The 22,174-nt window shown below is 54.8% G+C and overlaps 1 protein-coding gene and 2 long non-coding RNA genes across 7 annotated transcripts in view; 2 read left to right on the top strand and 1 right to left on the bottom strand.

Annotated features, from left to right (window-relative positions):
- Positions 1–1,140: 1,140 nt before the first annotated feature.
- Positions 1,141–18,220, bottom strand: DNAJB12 (DnaJ heat shock protein family (Hsp40) member B12). 4 transcript variants are annotated; one of them, XM_036083887.2, is made up of 9 exons: positions 18,085–18,220; positions 10,343–10,514; positions 9,442–9,587; positions 7,923–8,108; positions 7,731–7,810; positions 6,567–6,676; positions 4,830–5,002; positions 4,163–4,314; positions 1,141–3,026 (listed from the first exon to the last, which is right to left on the bottom strand). In XM_036083887.2, the coding sequence occupies exons 1-8, from the start codon at positions 18,215–18,217 to the stop codon at positions 4,193–4,195; spliced, it is 1,122 nt and encodes a 373-aa protein (XP_035939780.1). In that variant the 5' UTR covers positions 18,218–18,220; the 3' UTR covers positions 1,141–3,026; positions 4,163–4,192. The 4 variants fall into 4 exon arrangements, with proteins under 4 accessions (XP_035939780.1, XP_035939781.1, XP_035939779.1 ...); XM_036083888.2 differs by having other exon boundaries at positions 4,169–4,314; XM_036083886.2 differs by having other exon boundaries at positions 4,217–4,314.
- LOC118530433 (uncharacterized) lies at positions 3,025–7,070 on the top strand. The gene is made up of 3 exons (XR_013449740.1): positions 3,025–3,731; positions 5,938–6,043; positions 6,820–7,070. It is a non-coding gene; the product is annotated as an uncharacterized LOC118530433 (long non-coding RNA).
- A 74-nt stretch (positions 18,221–18,294) lies between the features above and the next one.
- The window catches only part of LOC118530432 (uncharacterized), a 30,502-nt gene continuing 26,622 nt past the window's right edge, over positions 18,295–22,174 (top strand). For both annotated transcript variants that reach the window (XR_013449738.1, XR_013449737.1), the window contains exon 1: positions 18,295–19,055. This is a non-coding gene — a long non-coding RNA (uncharacterized LOC118530432). The remainder of the gene's footprint in view (positions 19,056–22,174) is intronic.

Raw genomic sequence — 22,174 nt, 5'->3', positions numbered from 1 at the left:
CGGGGACCCTTGGGCATCACCTTCCTTTCCCCCCAAGCTTCGGTTTCCTGTTGTGGGAAATGCGCTGACTCACCCAAATCACAAGGTGTGACATCTGGGAAGGATTCTGAGTTGCTCCCGAACCGACACTGTGTCAACAGTCTGTTTACCTGAGTCTTGGCCCTGCGGCCTGCGTGCCTGCCCTAGACAGTCGGGTGACTTTGCCCGGGAGGCCGGGGCCAGGAAGACATGCCGGTGGGCCAGGCTGTGTGCTCCTCGCCCCGTGGGGGCGGCCGGGGACGAGAAAATAAGCTGGCAGATCCCGGGAGCTTGGATGAACTAGTGGCTCGTTTTTTGCCACCTGACAGTGGGTGGGGACACTTGTCAAAGACTTTTTTGCAGCCAACAGTGGGACAGAGTCTGTCCCACCCCTTCTGGCCCTGCTGAGGGTGGGGGGATGGGAGGAGTGAATGGGGGCGGCTGGCGACGCCTCTGCCAACTGCAGCCAACAAGTGGTAGCTCGCGGACCGGGCAGGGCCAGCCAATGAGCTCCCCAGCTGCGGTGGCACCACCGGGCAGCCCGGCTGTCTTTGGCTGGAGCGGCAGCGGGAGGGGCCTCGGGCCGCCAGTCAGGGCCGCGGGGCCCTGTCTCTGGGAGGCCCCGGCAGATCTGCGGCTCCATTCACAGAAAGCTCTCCTCGGGCTGCCACATTTTTAACTTTTCCGACCTTCTAGAGGAGGAGGGCGGGCTGTGGGGTGGTGTGGGAGGTGTGTCTGGGGAAGACTGTGCAGCCAGAGATGGAAAGAAACTCGAACCTTCCCCCTGCTCTGGATCCGGAGTGGGCTCTAGCTCCCAGCTGGGGAGGAGGGAAGATGCTGAATGTTCTGCTCGCAGCAGGGATGGAGAGAAGGAGCAGGAGCAGGGGGAAGCAGAGGTTCCGAGGGACCCCAGGAGCCTGGCCTGAGCCCCGTACCCTGTGCCTGGAGTCAGCCTTGGAAGAACACTCGTGACCGAAGTGGCTGTCAGCTGGGGCAGGGGTGAGGGCGGCACTGGGGCCGGTCACCCACGGCTGCCGCTGCTGTGGGCTGGGCTGTGCAGGAGGAACAGGTGTCTGCACCCCACCGCAGCCCCCCTGCTCAATGCAGACCCACCGAGGCCAATCACATAATAAACATATATTTATAGATGTACAATTGTAGAATTCTAATTCAAGAAATACAGCTTCTCAGGGGATCCTTTAGGATCTATGTTCTTATTGCACATGGGTCAGCCCACCTGGGGACGTCTACCAAGACCAGACGGTAGGGTGGTGGCGGCGGAGCACCGGGGCCACCACCGGCGGGGCGCTCTTGCCCACGTCCAGTTCTTATCGTCTCTCTGGGACGGGGTGGCTGCCGCGTCACAGGGTAGGATCTCCTTCAAAAATCAGACCTGACACTTCTTTACCAAGCTTCCTTTCCCAGCAAGAATCTGAAATCGGTGGGGCGGTGGGGGGGTGGGGGGGTGGGAACTTAAAAAATAAAAAAAGAGCCAAGAGAAACTCTGGGAGGATGGTTATCACCTCCTGGCTGGCATCCTGGGGAAGTAAGGCTTTGGAAGGTGGCAGGCTCCAGGACACACCCACTGCCAGAGGAAAATTTGGGAAAAACGGGGCCTAATTCCAGAAGGCCCAGTATAAACTGTGGGAATAAATAAAACCTCCCTCCCTTCCCCTGGCAGCAACTGCTGTTGTGAGAAAAATCCTCACTTCAAGGTGAGTAGGAAACCCTTCTGGTTCGGGTGCAGCCTTTGTCCAAAGTGCAACAGAAGGCCGGGTGGCAGCACGTCCGTGGATGGTGGAGACAGAGGTGCCCACAGGCCCAGACTTTCTTCAGGAGTCGGCTGCTGCCCCCAGGGTCTTGGGCACCACCTGGCTGACTCTTGGAGGAAGAACCGTCTGGAGTCCTTGGTGCCTGACTTGGGAAAAACCAGCGGCCACAATGCAGAGCCGTGCCCTGGGCATCTATATGGCAAAAACCACTTTGGGACTGGGGGGGAGGCGGCCAGGCAGAACTTGGTCCCCCTCTCTAACCCTGCTCTCTGCGGCAGGGCGGGCAGAGGGCTCCTGGGCCCCAGGCCTAAGAGCCCACCTGAGCTGACCAAAGCTTGTGGTGGGTGGTCTCACACCCACAGGCGGCCTGGGGGGGCCTCCACCATGACTGGATCCTGACAGGGTACCTGGCTCCAGGGGCACTTTCTCCTCTGAAAGCCTGCTCCCCTCCAGCTTCACCGTAACCCTGGCAACCTCTGAGTTCTCTACAGACTTACACTATCATGATTACTGCTGCCATCAAAAGGAGGCTGGGGATGAGGGGAACGTGAAAACCTGCGACCCGACTGCCCTTCAGGCTGTCAGCTATGGCCAATGTTTAGCCTCTGAAGGACCAAGTTACCTTCCCCACACAGGCCTCGTTTCCTAAAACAGGGAAGAAATCAGCTTAACAACTTAACCAAATCCCTGCATAGTTTAAAAAGTAGACTATATATATATATATATATATATATCTTTATATATGCTATTTACATATAAATAGATATATATATATATACACACACACTTATACTTGCTCTATAAATTACATTCTATGGAGAGTTCTCGCTCCTCCTCCTCCTATCCTTGGCCAACGCCTCTGACTGGCTTCCACGGAGGTGACCGGTGGCGGTTCCCGGGAGGGGGAGGAAGGCAGTTGGGCGCCCCCTCCCCCAGCCCTTTCCACAGCCGTTTGCTCCAAGTTTTACATTCTACTTTCGTTGCCATGGTTTCCGTATCCTAGGAGAGAGCCGAAGTGGAGCCTCTGCCAGCCCCGGGAGGAAGGGAAGCAGCCCCGCGGCAGGTTTTCCTGTCCTAAGAGCTTTCAGCATTTACTGGGTGAGAGAGGGCAGCTGTGCGGCGTTCGGCCTCCAATTCCATTTTAATTTTTTTTTCTTTTTATGTCTTTCCTTAAATATACAGTCCATCACCTTGGCTCAGTGCATGTCACCAAAAATTCTCCAGGGATTTCATGGTCTGGGGAGGAGAGTGGGAACAGTTAGCTCGGCAGTCCCGGGGCCTGGAGCCGCTAGCTCAGCCTACACAAACAAGCCGACCTCCCGGCTGCCGTCCTGCCCACCTCGGCCCCAACCGGTCTCCCTCCTGCGCTCCGTCACTCTCCCGGAGGCGCTAGCAGATGGCCGCCAAGCACAGCGTCTGGGGCCGGACCCTTGCCGAGGGGGACACAGGCAGAGGACGGACGGGCAGGTACCGACACAGAGAAGCACCTTCCCCGCCTCTGCTACGCTCCTCTGGGCTCCAGTCTGTCCCCTCCGGCAAGTGCTGGGAGCTGAGCCCACTACCCACAGGCAGGGGCAAAGGAGGCGGGAGGCTGCGACCAGTGACTTGCATTTTTTCCGCAGCCCTTCTGTACTAAAGGCTCTGCGTTCGACCCTCAACTCCTGCCCTCCGTTCTCTCCCCCAGACCACAGGCGAGCTGCCCGGGCAGGCCGACTGCCTCCAGGCTGCGGTGCGCGAGCACTTGAGAGCGCGCCTGGGAGTCCACCAGAGGGCGAGGGCTCAGGGTACACAGGCCTCTCCGGGTCCCAGCCTGTTGGCTCCCTCCCCGACCCACTGTGGGGCTGCCCATCCACCCTGTTCCATTTCCTCCTGCCTGGAAGGCCAGAGCAAGAGCACGGGATCTCGGCCCACCCATTCTCATGGGTTTCTTCCTGATGTCAGGTGGGGAGTGTGTGTGTGGGGGGCGGGGGTGGGAGGCTTTCTTGGGACCAGAAGTACTTGGTGGCCTAAACAGCAGGGCACAGATAGTAGTCTGTTGTACTTGGGAAGGGCCATGGTGACTTGGAGGCTGGATGCGACCAGGGAAACACACATGGCCCTTAGCAGTGGCCTTCAATTCCCCCTTCTGCCTGGCTCTTGGGCTCCCCACGTTCCCAGGGCCAGGGAGCTGGGCGCGGGGTAGACAGGAGCATGAGAGGCCTGAGCATACCCTAGAGCTGCCCCAGCTCTGCAGGCTGGAGGTCAGGCTGGGGACAAGGAGCCTGTGCCCTAATGAACAGGCTGTTCCCCTCTCGCCCTCCCGCCCTCCTCTGCCTCATGACCAGGACCAGAGCTGCCAAGAGTTGCAGGGCAGAGGAGGCCCTGGCTCATACTTGGACCTCGGCGGCGTGGCTGGCCCAGGACTATCCATGCAGGGAGGCCTGCACCTCTGACAGTCGGTTACAGCTCGGGGTGCCCATCCTCTGTGCTTTGTGGTACATATCTGTGTCACCGAAGTAGCGGGCCCGGTACAGCAAGCCTTCCTCTGCAAAGCAACGGGGCAGAGTTAGGGTGCACCTGGGATCTCCCAAAGGCTACTAGAGCACCTGCCCAGCCTGTGGGGGCGGGAGAAAGGCTGTCACAGGCCCCAGAGCTGGGGCAGAGCTGGCCTCCCTTCAGGAAAGACCCTGGAGAGCAAAGACTATGGTCCCAATTGTGAGAAGGAAAGAAGCGGTCATCCTGGTTCGACCGCGCTGGGGTCCCACAGACTGAGCTGGATGCCTGATCACTCGGTGGCCAGGACACGTGCTCCGGTCTATCTCGACATCCTTACCTCTGGCAGCCAAACTCAGGCTGATGGCCATGATTTACGGGAACCTGGAGGAAATCTCTAGGAAGCCCCTGGCTCCCTGCCCCACGGAACCAGGGCTGGGGTCCCGCTCTTGACCGGGAGGTGGCTGGTACAAGGCCGTGCCTGGTGCTGGGTCCCCAAATCCCCGGTAGGCAGGGTTCTCTCTTCCCTGCTCTCAAGCTCTGGCCCTGCGACACACACACACTCACTCTGCTGCTTCTCCTTCCAGCAGTTGTTCCGGAGGTTGGCGATGTAATCGTCTTCCACGTTCCGTTCAACTGTTTTGAGACTGGAGCCTGTGTACTCCTTAGAGAAGGTGTCTGCCACGTAGTAGACGACATTCAGGTGGTCAGTGACTCGCCTGTGGACATGGCCCACCGACCTGGCCGGAAATACATCAGGCACAAAGTGGGCACCGGCGCCCAGGCCCGGGGCAGCTCTAGAGAACAACAGGGCCCCCCAACAGGAGGGCTTGCTTCCTTCCTAACCAGAGCGGGGACTCGCACAACACGCAAAATGAGGGTCTGAAGGAACGGCACGGTGTCCCTCCCATGCAAGGGGTCCAGACTATGGCCAGCCCTGCTTACCACACTGCTGACCTGGGGCCTGTAGGGAGAAGCCCCTTTTTGAGAGGCCCTAGTCGGCGCAGGAGGGGAGGCTGGGCTCAGCCTCTGATTAGGGGTGTGAGTCGGGCTCCTTGTGCCTCCCATCTCGGCATTCCTCCCCTAAGCCGATTGCTGCCCAGGGCCTGCCTGCCTACCCGGGAACTCCCAGTCTGGAGTTCAGAGGCTTAGGAACAACATGACAGAAGGACTCCAAGGAGCTGTGGCCTTCCAGCTCTCGGTCCTAGAGACCGAGAGGGCTCTGCAGGGTGTGGGAAGAGCCTCGACACACAAACAGAAGACAGTGCCGGGGGGAGGACATCCCCTACCTTCCCCCTGTTGCCGCTGCAGCTGCAGAGCCAAGGGCTGGCTGGCAACAGGCCTCAGAGAGCCTGCGCCGCCTGGAAGGGCCCAGCAGCCCGACTCTGCCCCCTGCTGGCCGAGAGGAAGGCCGCCAGGCTCCCAGGCAGGGCCAGGCCGCTTTGGGAGCAGAGAGCTCCCACAAATAGAAGCCGAGCACCCACTCTGTAACTATGCATCAGTTGTGGTGCCAGGGGCTGGAAGTAAACGAGGGGAGCTGATACCTTAAAAGGCCAAATAACTTGCCCTAGTTCACTACTGGCAGCTGAGACCATATATTCATTCAACAAATACTGTTGAACATTTCTGACAAGTCTGGCATTTTTTAACAAACATTTTGCTTATTTCTTTTAAGGTAATCTCTATACCCAACATAAGGCTTGAACTCAAGACCCCGAGATCAAGAGTTGCACGCTCCACCGAATGAGCCAGCCGGGCGCCCTGAGCCTGGCATTTTATGTGTATTACTCATTTATTTTTCACAAGCAGATAGATGTTGTTATTCCCACTGTACAGATGAGGAAACCAAAGCTCAGACCCTTGTCCAGGGTCACACAGCTGCTTAGTTAATAGAGTAGCTGGGATTCAAAGCCACCTTTGCTCTGTTTGATTCTAGAGCCCCTATTCTTTTCCATGGCCCCAAGGCCCCCAACCAGAACTTAAGAGCAGAGGTTCTTATCTCAAGGTCAGCAGATAAGGGGGGGGGGCATGAAGCCTGTGAAAGCACGTGCAAAACTATGTGCATGTGCAGTGTTCGAGGGAAAAGATCTTCAGTTTTCACTCCATTTTCTTAGGGGACCGTGATCCTAAAAGATCAAGAACCTAAGCTCAACAGGGAAAGGGTGTTTTCTGGATTCTAAGCCAGATTTCTGCACTGTGATCAAGGACCCGCAGGACGGGAAGGAAGGCCCCTGATGCGGGCTGAGAATCCCAAGTCCCTGTCCGCCCACCACCCCAGCCCCATCCCTCGTGGCAAGTACTCACGGCCTTGGGCTCAGGCTGTACGGCGGGCTGGAGACCATGAGCTGGCTGAGAGCCGACACGAGGATCAGGATGAGGATGGGCATCAGCTGAACAAATACCCCCAGCCCGCCCTGGAGGGAAGGGCCAGTGGTCACCCAAGCTGGACGTGGGTGGGAGCGCGGCGTCAGCCGCAGTCACCACCAGCTTCCGGCGGCAGGAGGCACGGCTGCCATACAAACAGGCCGTGACACTGCTCTCTCGTCCCCCCCCACAGGCCCCCCGAAACACAGAAGCTCCTCCACCTGCCAGTTCCCCTAGATGAAAACAAAACGGCAACTGGTGTGACGCAGAGGAAGAGGTACCTGCAAGTGTCTGCCTGTCAGAGAGTACCAGAACCACGAGCAACGGCGGCTGCCTGCAGGAGACTGGCAGGCAGGGCACGAGGGAGGTTTTCACTATATACTGACTCCCAAACCGCCAGTTACAAAATTGTGAGTAAAAACACATTTGTTCTACGTGTGATAATTTGTGATTTTAAAAACTCTTCTGTATGTTTAATACACACATACATACAGTTTAAAAAAATGAATAAATAAAAACATAAGGCCACACTGACCGAACAGAGGGGACCCCCTCCGCCTGCCATAATTTTCAATGCTCTGGAATCGTCCACAGTATCTTAATGTTGGTCAGCTAGCTGTTCCTTAACCTGTGGCATTCAAAATGCTTTTGAAGCACTGTCTGGTTATAGTTTTTGTGTACATTTTTTAAGAGTGCTGGAAAGAAGCAAGAGTCAACAACCTTTGTCATCCTTTACAATTCTCTTGTGAAGTTTCACTTCCCATTGCTTGGAAAATGCCACTGTGGCCTTATGAACAAATGGACTGCACAAAGGCCATTCACACTCAGCCCTGTCTGGAGGTGGAGAAGTTTCTGCATGACATTCCCTAACAGAGGCCATCAAAGCCCCACTCCTCCTGGGCAGCACTGTGGAGTGTGGCTCCCTCTGGTGTCGCTCGCAGAATGGCAAGGGGAGGGGGGCCCAAGATGGCTCCTCAGCTGAGAATGCTGGGGGCACTGCCCTCCCAGAACGGACAACTGGGGATGTCACTCCCCCTTCAGGCCCTGCACCCTGGGTGGGGCCTGGCGCCCTCCCCTGCTCTCCCCGGTGCCTTCCTCACTCACGTCACCCTGGTTCTCCCTGCGGTCCTGCCTTTGCTGGTAGGTATAGCGCATGCGGCCGTTGCTGTAGACGTGGACATTACCTGGAGGTCAGAGGGTCTGAGTCAGGGGGCGGGACTGCTGGGAAGGGGGGGCCGGCATCCAGTCTTCCACCACCACCCCCAGGGAGGCCTGCGGGGAGGGCGGGGTACTTACTAGACGGGAAGCCACCACCAAAGAACATGTTGAAGAGGTCCTCGGGGGAGATGTCCGCCTCAAAGCCACGGTGGAAGTCCCCATGCCCATGGCCGTGCCGGGCTGCCTGGCTCTTGTCATCACCGAACTGGTCATACTGCTTCCTTTTCTCTGGGTTACTAAGTACCGCATATGCTGTGCCAATGGCTAGAAAGGAGGTGTAAGTCAGGCTTGAAGACATGGGGCGTGCAGGGGGAGGCTGCCACGGTGGCAGCCAAGAGCTCCCTTCCTTTAGGTACTCAAGTGGTGCTTTAGGAAGTGGGAGTCCCTGGGGCCAGCAGAAGTTTGGCTGTTGGGCACGTGTAGGGAGGGGGGCAGGCAGGAGTAATTCTAAGTGGATCTAGGCAGTCTGGGCAGGCTTTTCTATGCCCCATGCACTTTATGGGCCTTATCTTATTTATTCCTACAGCAACTGCCGGGAAGGGCCGAATCACCAGGTGTAGTCAAAACTTCTCCACTGCTGGTAGTGGGGCTTGGCGAGCCCTCTCCTCCCGGGGGGCCAGGTCCCAGCGTCTGTTCCCCGGCCTGGCCCCAAGGCCCCCCCATTAGGGCTCCCTAGGCAGGAAACCTGTGCCTCAAAGGACCCAGCTCCAGGCCCTCCTCAGTCTCTTGCTCCTTCTCCAGAGGTTCACTCTCTCAAAGGAGCGGGTCAAAGCTGCATCTGCAACCTGTAAACCTTGAGAATAAGGAGAATCCTCTCCTCTTGCCATTGCCACGAAGGCATTCGTAATCCCTGCCATTCCTGCCGTCCAGGCTAGGTCTGGCCTCTTCGCGTCTGTCGTGCAGGCTGCAGGCAGAAGTCCGGGCTGGAGTAACAGTAACCACGGCTGCCTTGCCTACCCACTCCTATTCACCTTCTCGCCCTGGGGCTGACGGGGATGATGCCTTCAGACGACCCCCACCCAAGCAGGACCAACCCTAAGCGGCCTGGAATGGAGTAACGAGGCTGGGCCCGGGAACAGCACAGCAGGTCTCAGGGGTCTGCTCTGCCACCTGCTCCGCCGAAGGCTCCCTTCTCGGCGGCGGTCACCGCCTCACGTGAGTGTGTGTGTAGTGCGGGGCTGGCGGTGGCTGCTGGAGACGAGGAGGCCACCAGGCCGCGGACCTGAGGCTACTCTGCCCCTCAGCACAGGGCACCTGTTACCAAGACCCCAAGATGGGGATGTGCATATGGGTGAACCAGGAGGCCTCCCTCCGCCCCTCAATCGCTACACCACTGTGAAGCCACTGGTCCTCTCTTGCCTCAGCTCCCCTCCTGTCACTCCTGGGGAACGTGGAGGAAGGAGAGGCAGGGTCGGTGCCATCGGAGCTCTGACAGACTCTGTAGGCTACAGGTGGCTACTGGGACTTTCTTTCCAGGAAGCACTCCTGAGCCCAGGGGGCTTGGGTCCAAGGCCCGGAAAAGGTGTCTTGGCCTCTTATTCCTTCTCAAGGGCAGGAGATAAAAACACCAAACAGCAGGGAACCAAGGCTCGCTTACCTTTGAAAGCTTCAGTGGCACCAGGTGCATGGTTCTTGTCTGGGTGGAACTTGAGGGCCAGCTTGCGGTAGGCCTTCTTCAGGTCCTCATCGGAGGCCCCTCTGCTCACCCCCAGGATCTCATAGTAATCTTTACACTGCTTGACCCTGGGGGAAGGGGTAGAGCGGGCCCAGGGCCGTGAGGTGAGGGCGGCGAGGAACAAGCAGTGTGGGCACACAGCTCTGAGCAGGCTCAGGGGGACCAGCAGGGCACGGCTGATAGCAACTCCAGTCAGCTGTCAGACCTCGGGGGCAAGGGAGCCTCAGTAAGCGCCACCTGGGATGGGGAGTCAGGTAGGGCCCAGGGGAAAACACCCAGAATACATCTGGGATTTCTGAGGGGGCAGCTGCTGTGTTTCAGGCCAGGAACCATCTCCCTTTGCTAACAGCACCCTCACCAGAGGCCACCTCAGGACTGTCAGTGTCTGTGCAGGGCCTGCCCAAGCCCTGGAGGGACAACCGTCTCCTGTCTCCATTCTGTGCCACACAGGCTCTGGTCTGAAAGGGTCTTTGTTAGGGGCGGGGGGGAAGCTGGAAGGGGAGCCCGAGCCCCATCTTGATAAACAGAGCCGTGTAAAGAGCCGGGGCTCGCTGGCCGGCCGGCAGCACAGGAAGCCAGCCGCGGGGGAGTCAGCACTTCCAGCCCCCGCCGTGGGTTGTCGTGGCGGGAGGGGACAGCAGAGCCCTGATTCCCACACTGTATTCCAGGGCCTGGTGAGCCGGCCCAGCTGGAGCTCGTCCATCCTCGGGACCCTCCCAGGGCCCACCCAGACCACAGGCAGATGTGAGGTGGAGGACAGGCTGCAGGAAGCCTGCTCTAGATCTGGAAACTTCCCAACAGCACCAGGCTCCAGCCCCTCTACCTTTTCACTGCTGCTACTTGCTCTGTAGTGTAGCCTTTGGTGCTCTCTCCTCCTCCAGCTTCTCCGTTGGCCGAGGGGGCGTCGGCCCCACCTGCTTTCCTGTGGGTCGTGTCTGTGGGTTGGGGAGGGTCACCGGCAGACTGTGGTTTCTGGTTGAGGGACTCGATCAGGGCTGTGCGAGGCAAGCAAAGCATTCAGGGCTCCCGCTCCAGCAAGGCCACATGCCATAGCGGAGGGGCTGCCTGGTCCTGGGAGAGGCCAGGACCCCACCCGCACCCCGCATCCCACCTACTGCCTTTCCCAGCAAAGCCCCTAGCTCCCTCCCTGACTTGGGCCTGGGCTAGGGCTGGGAGGGGGCGGCGGGCGCTAGTGGGACAGTTGCCTGCAGGGTCCACAGATCCCAGGAGTTGTCAGGGTACGGGTTATTTTACACCTTTTTATTTTTAAAGATTTTCTTTCTTTTTTTTTTTAAAGATTTTATTTATTTATTTGACAGAGAGATAGCACAAGTACGCAGAGAGGCAGGCAGAGGGAGAGGGAGAAGCAGGCTCCCTGCAGAGCAGGGAGCCTGATGCGGGGCTCGATCCCAGGACCGTGGGATCATGACCTGAGCCGAAGGCAGCCGATTCACTGACTGAGCCACCCAGGCGCCCCTAAAGATTTTCTTTTTAAGTAATCTCTACACCCAACGTGGGGCTCAAAGTCACAACGTGGGGCCCAAGATCAAGAGTTGCATGCTCTACGGACTGAGCCAGCCAGGCACTCCTGGGTATAGGTTAACTTAAAACTCTGCATAAAAACACACCATAAACCCTTCAGGTTTTAAAAATCCCAAAGCAGTGTGCTTATTTATTTATTTTTAAAAAGATTTATTTATTTGAGAAAGAGAGCATGAGAGAGAGCGCATGAGGCAGGGGGAGGGGTAGAGAGAGAGGGAGGGAGAAGCAGGCTCCCCGCTGAGCAGGGAGCCCGACGTGGGGCTCGATCCCAGGACCCCGGGATCATGACATGAGCTGAAGGCAGACGCTTAACCAACTGAGCCACCGAGGTGCCCCCCAAAGTAGTGTGTTTAACAGACTCTGTTGAGATGGGCAAAGTCTCAAAGGGGACCCCACTTAGCAGGACCATCTGTTTCAGCCGGGATTGGTGGGAAAGGCCTCCTGGAGGCTTTTACTTAGCTGTGAAGGGGAATGGAGGCAATGAATTTGCCCCAGAGGGCCAGACATGGTAGGAGACCCAGGATAAAGACAGCCTCTGCTACTTGCTATTCTTCACACGTTTCAAGTGGCTGGCCATGTCAAACATCCGACTTCAGCGTTCAGAGTCTAAGTAGGACATCAGCTGTCACCCTCAGACAGGGTCCCAGTGACTCAAACCCAACTCCGTGGGTCCTGCTACTCAATCAGGAAGAGCCCAAATCTCTGGCCAAAGTTCCCTGTGCCCATTTAGTCCAGGCATGCAACCAGTTCTGGAACCCCCGGTCATGCCTGGGGTACAGTGCCCTGGGAAGCCAGGCACCTGGACTACTGCAGGGACCCAGGACACTGTGCTGAGGAAGGACAGCAGTGCCCCCGGCTGGTCCCCAGTTTCTTTCAAACATGCCAGGAGCCTGCTGGGCTCAACGCACCGTGCTGGGTGTCACGGCACCCTCTAAAGCAACATACCTGCGCCTCACACGAGGGGCCAGGGGCAGGGCTTGCTGGGAGCAGAACCCTGGGACTTGAGTGGGCCACTGTGCCCTGAGCCGCTGCTGTCTGAGGTGGCCTCCCTCAGAAAGGAGCTGTCGGTCAAGCCTGCCTTGCACGGAGGAGGTGGAGCACTCCCGCAGCCAAGCCCAGGAGTGCGCGCCAAGCGCTCACCGCGTGCTAGGCAGGCCCGGATCCGGGGCTCTGCGTGTACTAGTTCACTTAATCTGAACAATGGCCTTCGAGGTTGGTCTCACCACCACCATCCCCATTATAAAAAAGAGCCGTGTGTGTGATCCAGTGGCCCATGGCTGCATAAGCTGGGAGGCAGCACTTAATGCCTGGATGCCCAGTTCCCAGAACCTTGTTCTGAACTATGCTAGCCCGGGCTGCCTGAGTCTGGCATCGGGCATGGGGAACCCCTTCCAGCACAGTCATTCCAAATAGAGAAGAGAAGTTAAATTCAGAAAGACCTGGGTTCAAATCTCAGCTCAGTCACGTCCTAGCAGTATGGCCCTGGCCGATAAAAATCTACAATCTGTCTGAACCTCAGTTTCCTAAGGGATCCATGGCTAATGGGGTGTATGAGGATGAAATGAGATAACGTGTAAGCACCTGGCACAGAAACTGACAAGAATGAAAGTTCAAAATGAGTAGCTGCTGATATTATGACACAGGCTGATGAACTGGTTGGCCGGGGAGGGGACCTGAGCAGGTGGGGCCAGGGAGCTCCAGGGCTTAGGAAGGCAAAGTGTCAGCACTCAGCAGGCTTTGGACCCAGCCGGAACCATGAGATTTCAGACTGTCCCAGATGCCGGGTCCATGCCAGGCAAACGAAGAGAACAAAAGATGAAGAGATGCTGATGAAGATGGGACAGAGGGAGGGGCCGGTTTGCTGGGTTTGGAGGGCATTTCAAGAACGTGTTTATTTCAGTTTCTCTGGAAGCCTCAGTGGTCCAGGCTGAGCTAACGAACCCTAAGGACAACACGACAACCATTCAACTGCTACAGATACACAGGAGCATCAGCCAGGAGGTGGATGGACCCGCTCTAGTATTTCTCAGGGAAGACTGTGGAAACTTTTCAGGGTAGTTACATGGAGTCGGCCACTCGAATGTCCTTACATTGTAGAAAGGGAGCCCAAAGGGGAATGGATGTGCTCTGGGCCACACAGAGGCTCCTGCTTGAGTTGGCAAATCAAGATTTCTGGCTGCTGCCAAGTAGGTCTCCCTCCTGGCCTGGACACCGCCTCCACCAGACCTGTGGGATGTGACTGCCTCGCAAATGTCGCAAATGAGTATGACACAGAACGGCCTAACGTGACGATTCTGGAGTCAGACGAGGTTGGGTTCAGACCCTGCCTCTGCCCTCGCAGTAAAGCTGGCAGACATCTAAAGAGACAGGAACCTGGTGGAAGAAACGAGAGCTGCAGTGGGAGAGGTGAGAGCACTTGTATGGCCCAAGCCGCCAGCGGTGGGCCCTCCTCAAAGCCAGACTGGAGGGCGAGGCTGGCTGGGGTCAGGGCTGGCTCTGCCGCTTGCTAGCAAGGTCATCTTGGACAAGTCAATTCAGCTTCTTCATGTAAAACTGTATCTCCCTCGAGGGAGCTGAAAGAGTAGACGAGCAAATGCATATAAAGGACTCAGCACAACACTCAGCAGATATTAAGTGTTCTCTGTTACTGTTCGTTTTATTTCCAGGCTCTCTCTGTGTACCTGTAGTGCTCAGAGCGAGTCGGGAAAGGGAGGCCAGCGTGGGGCAGCAGCCTGGGAGCAGGCCCGGACAGTGCGGCTCCTTTGCTGATGAGCCACGTTAGCGAATCCGCCAGGGAAGGCGTGATCTCTGCCCTCACAGGGCTGCTCGGAGGCGTGAATAAGATCTGGGGAACGGAAGGGCTGAGTGCACAGTCGGGCTCAGGAAGGCTGACTGACCTGCGTGGACAGCCCCACCCTGGACCTCGCCAGTACCTCACCATCTCTCGCTCTGACACTCTGAAAGCAAAATCCCTCCCCCGCTGGCCTTTCCAGTGTGGCCTTCCTGACTTCCCCAGGACCCTCAAGCAGCCCGAGCTGCAAGATCATCCAGGATAACCCTCGCTGTGTGTGCTGGGGAAACTGAGGATGTTCTCATCGGCTCCCGGAAAAATCCGGTACTTTCCACCATTGTTGCAAGCCTCAGGCAGAGGCCATGCCAGGGGGCTGCCAGTTGCTGGACAGAAACTCCCAGAAGGGGACTGACCAGCCCCACTAGCCCTGCCCTAGGACTTCCCAGCTTAGGGACCTGCTACTACTCCACAGTACAAGTGTCCAGCCATTGGCCCCACGTCCTGCAGCAGAGCCTTTTCACTGCGAGGACCCTCAACCCTTCAACGTTGCTCTGCGTTTCCTCTCACCAACCTTTCCCTCTGTCTGTCCTTGCACTTCTCCTAGACCAATCTTCTACCCATGCTCTTGATCCTTCTTGATTTGCCCTTTTCCCGTGAGGCCTGATCGTGTTGCTCACCACCTCCCCGACACTGCACTCCATGGCCACCTGGCTGCTCTCTTTCCTGGGATCGCCTCTTCCTGTTGTTGCTCCGTCTCACTCGGTGGCTTCCCCAGTCTCTCCCGTTTGCTAGGGGCAGATGTGGGCTGTGGTGGTGCCCGCAGCAGCCTCCTCTGTGCGTTCCACACTCTCCCACAGTGACCCCAGCCACGCCTGACTCCAGGGAGCACCTTCAAACCGACAAGACCAGACTTTCAGCTGGAACACGGGGCTCTCTCCTGAGCCCCACGCTGACAGCTCCTCTGGAGCAGCCGCTGGCACCTTGCCCCCTGCCCATCTCTTCCCACCCACCACCCTCAAACTTGCTTTCTCCCCGGGGACACAGGCTTGGATTGTGTGTCCCCGTTTCTCCTCAGCGTACCTCTCTCACACAAGGCGTGGTGCCGCCTCTCCAATGACCTTATCCTCATCTGGGGAATGCCTTATCTCAGGCGCTCAGAGCTCCTGACCTACTCACTGCAGTGAATGGGCTCCCAATTGGTTTCTGACTCTCTCTCTCTCTTCCCTCTCATTAACCCTTCATGCTGTTCTCTTTTAAGAAGAGTACCGTTATCTTACTCCTGCTACCAGAATTTTCAATGGTCTTTTCACCAACTACAGAATAAAGTGAATATCCTGGTCTGGCAGGAAAGGATTTCCACAATCTGGCCCCATCCTACTTTCCGGCCTTAATCCTCTCTATACTCAAATTACTACCTCCACAGCTGCCAAATCTTGCTACACCCAATCCTCTCCCCCAAACCTCACACCTTCCAGCCTCCATGTCTTCCCCAGGATGTCCTTCTCCAAGTCTGTTCCCTTCCTCCAAAGTGCAATTCAAATGCTGCCTCTGTCTTCCTCCCTGAAGCTTTCCCTCACTGTGATCTACCACTATTTTCCATCACCTGTGTTCTACCATTATTTTTAAGTCTCACTAGACTGCTGGGAGTTCCGAGTTCAGTGCTCCATCCCCAGCACTCCGCTCCAGCTCACCAGACTATGAACCCACGGAGGGAAGGGACTGGATCTTTCATGTCTATCCTTCAGTCCTTGGTATCTAACAGTGTGCTGAATTTTTTCTTTAACCACAGTATTATTTTTTCTGTAACTTTGTCTCCTTCGCTAGATTATAAGCTGCTTGAGGTGAAGGATCATGTCTTACAGATCCTGCCATATATGCACTTAGCACCAAGCAGAGGACTTTGCAAATAAACAAAAAAAGTCTTAGCATTGAACGAGCACCTGGAATGAGCTCAAACCTCAAACAGCAAGTGTAAACAACTACCCAATATTTTTTTTAACCAAGACTTCTTCATCCCAGGCCTACATTAACCCCAGGTCCTTGTCGGCTCAGTACAGGGCTGCAGATGGTTTAAGGTGAAGTTTACAGAGAGACATGAGGCATACAGTCTCTCCACAATAGCGGGAATATGACAATCATGCAGGTGACTATTCTGCCTGAGCAAATTCCATTTCTTGAGCCCCGGGAAGGACACCAGTCCAAGCCCCCAAAATGGCCCAGGAGGCTGCTGACAGGAAGACCCCAAAGGCCATGTTGTTACCATCCTTTCTTGGCTGCCTGCTCTTGAGTCCCCAAAAGCATTAGAATCAAACAGGATTCTGAGACTGGCAGGCCCCCATCCCACCATGCTCCTCTCTTACAGAGTGTGATTTATTTCTCTAGGGAAACTCCTTGAGCAGGTTACCTCAGGAGTCCTGGCAAATACAGACTGAAACCCTTTCCGAGAGAAGGCGAAGAGGCCAAAGATCAACCTGTAGTCAGGAGGAAAATTGGACCGTTCCAGGTGGCCTCTTCCGCTGGTGGTCACCCTTCTCAATTCCAAATGTGGGCAAAGAAGGTTAGGAGGCTGACTGCTCTTTCATTTCATTCCTCTACTAAACATTTATAGAGTCACAGAACTTTCCAATTTCTAGCTGTGTAATCTTGGGCAAGTCCCTTGCCTCTGAGATATTTCCTCATCGACAGAACAAAGATAATGATCTTTGCTCTGCCTCCCCGATAGGGCAGGCTCAAGTGAGAAAATGCATTTGAAAGAGCTTGCTTTCTTCCTTTTTTTTTTTTTAAAGATTTATTTTATTATTATTATTTTTAAGTCATCTCTACATCCAACTTGGGGCTTGAACTTACAATCCAGAGATCAAGAGTTGTGTGCTCTGCGGACTGGTCCAGCCAGGCACCCCTGGAAGGAGCGTTCTAAACGGAGAAGCCCTATGGTATTACTGTTACTCACATTATCTGCACCAACCCTCTAATTTTCCAGCTAAGAAAACCCAAGCTCAGAAAGATTGCATGGTGTAGCAGTCAGGGTAAGAACTCAGGTCTTCTGACTGGGAGTACCTGTTACACACCAGATGGTTTACTGCATCATAACTGATAGCATGATCCCTGTATCTTTAATGGTCTCTCTCTCTCTTTTTAAAGATTTTATTTATTTGAGAGACAGAGAGAGCACGAGCAGGGGAGGGGGAGTAGAGGGAGTGGGGGAAGCAGACTCCCCGCTGAGCAAGGAGTCTCATGCAGGGCTCACCTGCAAGACCCTGAGACCATGACTTGAGCCAAAGGCAGACGCTTAACCGACTGAGCCACCCTGGTGCCCCTCTGGACTACCTCTTTCTCCCTTCCAGCTTGTATTAAGAAAAACTTCTCTTAAGTCTTAGCTTAAAGAAAAAGACGGTTCCTGGATAGAGTGAAATGCTGAGTGGTTGAGACAACCTCGCTAATCCCTCCCTGGCTTGGAAGCCCCAGCCCCGGGACACTTAGCAGCCTTGTGCTGTCCAGCCGTCCATACGGGGGTCACTGAGGGACTCTTGTGGGCAAGGGTGGGAGAGGTGCCTGCGGCCAGCGTCTCCGACAAGCCCCGAATCTCACAGGCGGGTGAAGAGCCTCCAGGAGGAAGTGAGGGGCCCGCCTCAGGGCAGCGGGTGCAAGGCGGCGGTGTGGAGCGGGGGGGTGGGGGGGGGGAAGGCAGGCTCTACTTTCGGACCGAGGGTGTTCCCTGGCCCTCGCCCGGAGACGTGCTAGGGAGTGAAGATATGAACACATCCTTCCAGGCCGTGCGAAGGTCAGAAGTCCTCTTTCCCTCCCCAAAACCCATTCTCTCCGTCACAGGAGTTAATGTTTATTTTCCTAAACTATAATAGTTCCCAGGCCGGCAACCGGCCCTGGGCCACCGAATGGCCCCTTGGGAAAAGTAGTTCAATTTCGCCTCCAGGTAAGTTCCCTTCCCCTCACCCGCCAGCGCCTCTCATCCTCGGTAACTCCAAATCTCAGAGGGTTCCACAAGCACCCAAAAAGTTGAAGTCGCGGCCGCCCCTGTCATCAGGTGTCCAGCGTCCCGGAGAGGCGTGAGAGCGAAAGACTACACCTCCCAGCGGCCACCGCGCGTCTCAGTGCGCAGGCGTAGCCGCGCCTCGCTACCCCTCCCCCTCCTCCAACTGCTCCCCTCGGTCCGTTCCCCTATTCGCCCCATCAGTTCTAATGTCCCCTCTCTCTCTCCAGCACTTCACACTCACCGCGAACTCGCGGCGTCGGATACAGCCGCTGCGCCTTCTCCAGGAAGCGGAGCGCCCGGTCAGGCTGGTTGCTCTGGATGGCCTTGAGGGCGATGCTAATACAGCGCTCGGCTTCATCCTTGTTGGATTCCATGGCGGAACCAGAGCGCTGAACCAGGGAGGGGGAGGCCGGGCGAGCGGAGGGCTGCGCCAGCTGCCGGCACGTCGCGGGGCAGGCGGGCGCAGGATGATGACATAAACCCATCGCCCCTCCTTTTCCGAGATTTGAGCGAGGGCGGAAGTGCTGCCGTATGTCTTCTAAGAGGGGGACAGCTAGGAGCGGTATTAACGAGGGTGCATGCCCAACATTCCTGGATCCTAGAGGGTCAATTCGGAGGTCTTAAAGTTGAATATGCTTGCACGTTCTTGGTAGTAACCCTGTGAGTTTGAGACGAAGGTCACTTATTTATTCGTTCCAGAGATATTTGCGAGGCTGGGTGTACAATGGTGAACAAAACAAAGCCCCGGCCCTCATAGAACTTACATTCTAGTGTGTGTAGGGAGGTAGGAGGGAGACTGAAATATTCAGATAGTGACAAATGCTATGAAGAAAATAAAGAAAAAAAGGGAATAGAGAGTGGGAGGTGCTATTTTAAATAGGCTGATAAGAAAAATCTCTCAGAAGCTGGCATTTTAACGGAAATCTGAATTCAGGAGAAAGAGCAGGTATTCCAGATAAGACTCTGGCGGGAAGGATGGTCCATCCAGGCAGAAGGAAGAGCTCGCAGAGGCTCTGACACGGGAATTTTCTTGCTGAATTATTACAGGATCAGCGAGGAGCACGTAGGATTACACTATGCAGTGGAATCGGTTCTATCAGGCTTTCTTTCAAGCCTACCACTCCAGTGAAAGCGGTCTTGTCAAGCTTACCCACATTGCCAACTCCATTGGTCATTTCTCAGTCCTTCTACTGGACTTTCCAGCAGGATTTGGTAAGAGGCTACTACTTTAATCCAGGTGGGAATTAATGGTAACTCGGAGCAGGGTAATGGTGGAGGTGGTGGGAAGTAGTCAAATTCTAGATATATTTTGAAGACACAAATCGAGTTTGCCGATGGATTGGATGTGGGATGTGAGAAAGAGGGGAGTTGAGAATGATTTCAGGGTTTTGGCCTGGTCAGTGGAGGAACAAAGGCTGCCTTTACTGAAACTGGAGAAACTGGGAGAAGACAGAGAGGAGCAGTTTGGTAGAGGGGATATTAGATGTTTGACTGAGAGTGTGTTACGTTTGTGATGCCTTTAGAATCAAGTGGCGATTTCAAGTAGGAAGCTGTGTATATGTAGGGTTTAGGGAAGAAGATGGGGATGGAAATACAACTTTGGAAAATATCAAATGGTATTTAAAGCTATGGGACTAGATAGACAAAGGAATGTAAATAGTATTTACAGCTCTGGCCCTGAATGCACCGAGGAATTGAGTGTAGACAGGGAAAGAGTCAAAGTCTGATTACTGAGTCCTGCAGCGCCCCCGTATTTACAAGTCTGGGAGAGGAGGAGAGGCCAGGAAAGGAGAATGAAGAACCCGCTGTGAGTAAGAAAATGAGTTCTCTCAGAGGTCAAGTGAAGCAAATGTTTCAGGAGGGAGGGCGGGGTCCAGCTTTGGCAAACCCTGTGGGGAGGCCAAGCAATGGATAAATACATCCACTGAGAACCCGTGGATGTGACCATGTGGCGGTCAGTGGTGACCGTGACAAGGTTGCTCTCAGTGGATGGTAAGGGTGAAAACCTGATAGGAATGAATTCAAGAGACTGAGGGTGAGGAAGAAATGGATTGGTGGTGGAGAGGAACATGGAGAAGTTTTTTTGTTTTTTGTTTTGTTTTAATCCTGTGGTAGGAATCATTTAATTGGGCAAAAAATGTCGGTAATGCAGGAGAGAGAGGAGACAATTGCAGGAGTCGATGGGGGGTCTGGGGCACAAGTGAAGTCATGGCCTTAGATAGCTGTGTGGACGACTCACTGATTTTCAGCAGGGAAGGCAGTGGGGCTAGGTACACGCGGGGCAGCCGGTAAATTTGGAAGTGGGAACATAAGTTCTTTTCAAATAGGATTTATTTTCTCTGTGTAATAAGAAGCAGGGCATCCTTGGCTCCACGTGCTCACTCCTTGGAAATCTCTTCACATCCAGCTTTCCTTCCCATCCCCACAGTTCCCTTCCTAAAGCAAACACTTACAACTGCCAGCTGGCTGGTGAGAGACTAGCCCGGTGGCGAAGAGATCAGCCCCTCCTTGGGAAGACAGCCCTACACTTGAAGAAAGGGTTTCCACAGATTGACGAGTCCTTAACAGATGTTAATGGATAAATACTAGGACACCTTTCAGGTAGCCTTCGTGAGGTGTGTTGCCCTCGGACTGCCATGCCCACCTTGCCCTCTTCTGCTAAGTATCACGAAGTCTCCTCTTCCATTTTCTGAGTATCCTGAGGCCCCTCTTCCCTGACTCAACACAGGTCCTTCACTTTGTGAAGAGGGCACTTGTGTAAAAGAAGGCCTGCAATTTCATTGTGTTAGGAATTGGGCTGTGATTGCCCAGCTACTGGCTGGTGAGTCCTCTCCTTTCCGGCAACACATATAAATGACAAAATCTAGGGCACCTGGGTGGCTCAGTCGTTAAGCGTCTGCCTTCGGCTCAGGTCGTGATCTCAGTGTCCTGGGATCGAGCCCCGCATCGGGCTCCCTGCTCGGCGGGAAGCCTGCTTCTCCCTCTCCCACTCCCCCTGCTTGTGTTCCCTCTCTCGCTGTGTCTCTCTCTGTCAAATAAATAAATAAAATCTTAATAAATAAATAAATGACAAAATCTTATTTAAATTTTGAGTCTGTAGTCAGTAATTTGGCCTGGGTGGCAGGGTCTGGAGCAGTAAGGCTCTGGGGAGACAGGCTGAGCATGTGTATGTAGTAGGACTTATTTATGCCGTATTTTCTGCATCCCTCTCCTTCCTTCCTCTCTGCAGCTGAGCTGGGTCTCAGAATTGTTTCAATCAGACTTTGTTGTTTCAGAAGGGATTATAAACTGCACCTAAATGCTGGTCTAACCAGCCTCCATGTTATCGCTCCTTACTTTTCTTATAGATCTCAAATTGGGTGTATTGTTTTTTGTCTTGAGGCAATTTTACTTTCTTTTTTTTTTTAATATTTTATTTATTTATTTGACAGAGAGAGAGACAGAGCACAAGCAGGGGATGCAGCAGGCAGAGGGAGAAGCAGGCTTCCTGCTGAGCAGGGAGCCTGATGCGGGACTCGATCCCAGGACCCTGGGATCATGCCCTGAGCCGAATGCAGTTGCTTAACCAACTGAGCCACCCAGGTGCCCCTCCTTGATAGTTCTTGAAATCGAGATATCATGATTTTGATCTAAGGGAAAAGTTGGAAATGTCTCTTCTGACTAGCTGGGATCCTGGTATTTGTGGGAGGATAAGGCTCAAAAAGAGTGGGGGGGAAAAAGTCCTTAATTGCCTCCACAGATACTCAGGAGAAGTCACCGGGGAAATCAATCTCGAAATGAATCTCAGCATCTCCTCATTTTGCTTCTAGAGCTGACACCATCCTTGTATTAGATGACTACCAGCCTCCATATTTCTCTCCTCTGGGGACACCGAGAATTCACAGTCTGACCTTACCAGGCTGTAATCTCCTATCGTCCCCTCCCCATCTCTACTAAGACAGTTCACCCCAATCCTATCTATCTGCCTGTCCTCCTAAATTATCTTTCCCATCTGGCCAAGCTAACTTGCTCTTCCGGGCTCAGCTTCAGCTCCATCTCTGTGAAGAGGTAGAATTAATTTAATAGGCAGATGTCTATACAGAAAGCCAGGCACTGCAGAACTCGAGGGATTCAGAATGCACCATGACTAAAGGACCGCACTTGACCTCGGGGAGCTCACATTCTAGTAGGAGAGCTTGATATTAACGAGAGCACAGTGTGGCAAGTACAACAGTGGGATTGTGTGTAGGCTCCAGACGAGGCTCAGAAGTTGTGTGTGTAGGATTCGAGATGACAGCTGAGACAAGATCTGAGGCTGAGAAGGGGCCTCCTCCTCCGTGAGCCTGGCCGAT

Source organism: Halichoerus grypus, chromosome 7, assembly GCF_964656455.1.
Source record: "Halichoerus grypus chromosome 7, mHalGry1.hap1.1, whole genome shotgun sequence".
Classification (NCBI taxonomy): domain Eukaryota; kingdom Metazoa; phylum Chordata; class Mammalia; order Carnivora; family Phocidae; genus Halichoerus; species Halichoerus grypus.
This window is presented reverse-complemented; position numbering and strand designations above follow the sequence as displayed.

Excerpts from the sequence above, each read along its gene's own strand:
- DNAJB12 (XM_036083886.2), bottom strand. The coding sequence starts at position 18,217 with ATGGAATCCAACAAGGATGAAGCCGAGCGCTGTATTAGCATCGCCCTC. Across the intron at positions 9,588-10,342 it reads CAAGTAGCAGCAGTGAAAAG|GGTCAAGCAGTGTAAAGATT; the intron begins GTAGAGGGGCTG and ends CCCTTCCCCCAG. Across the intron at positions 5,003-6,566 it reads TACAGCCTGAGCCCAAGGCC|GTCGGTGGGCCATGTCCACA; the intron begins GTGAGTACTTGC and ends ATTTCCGGCCAG.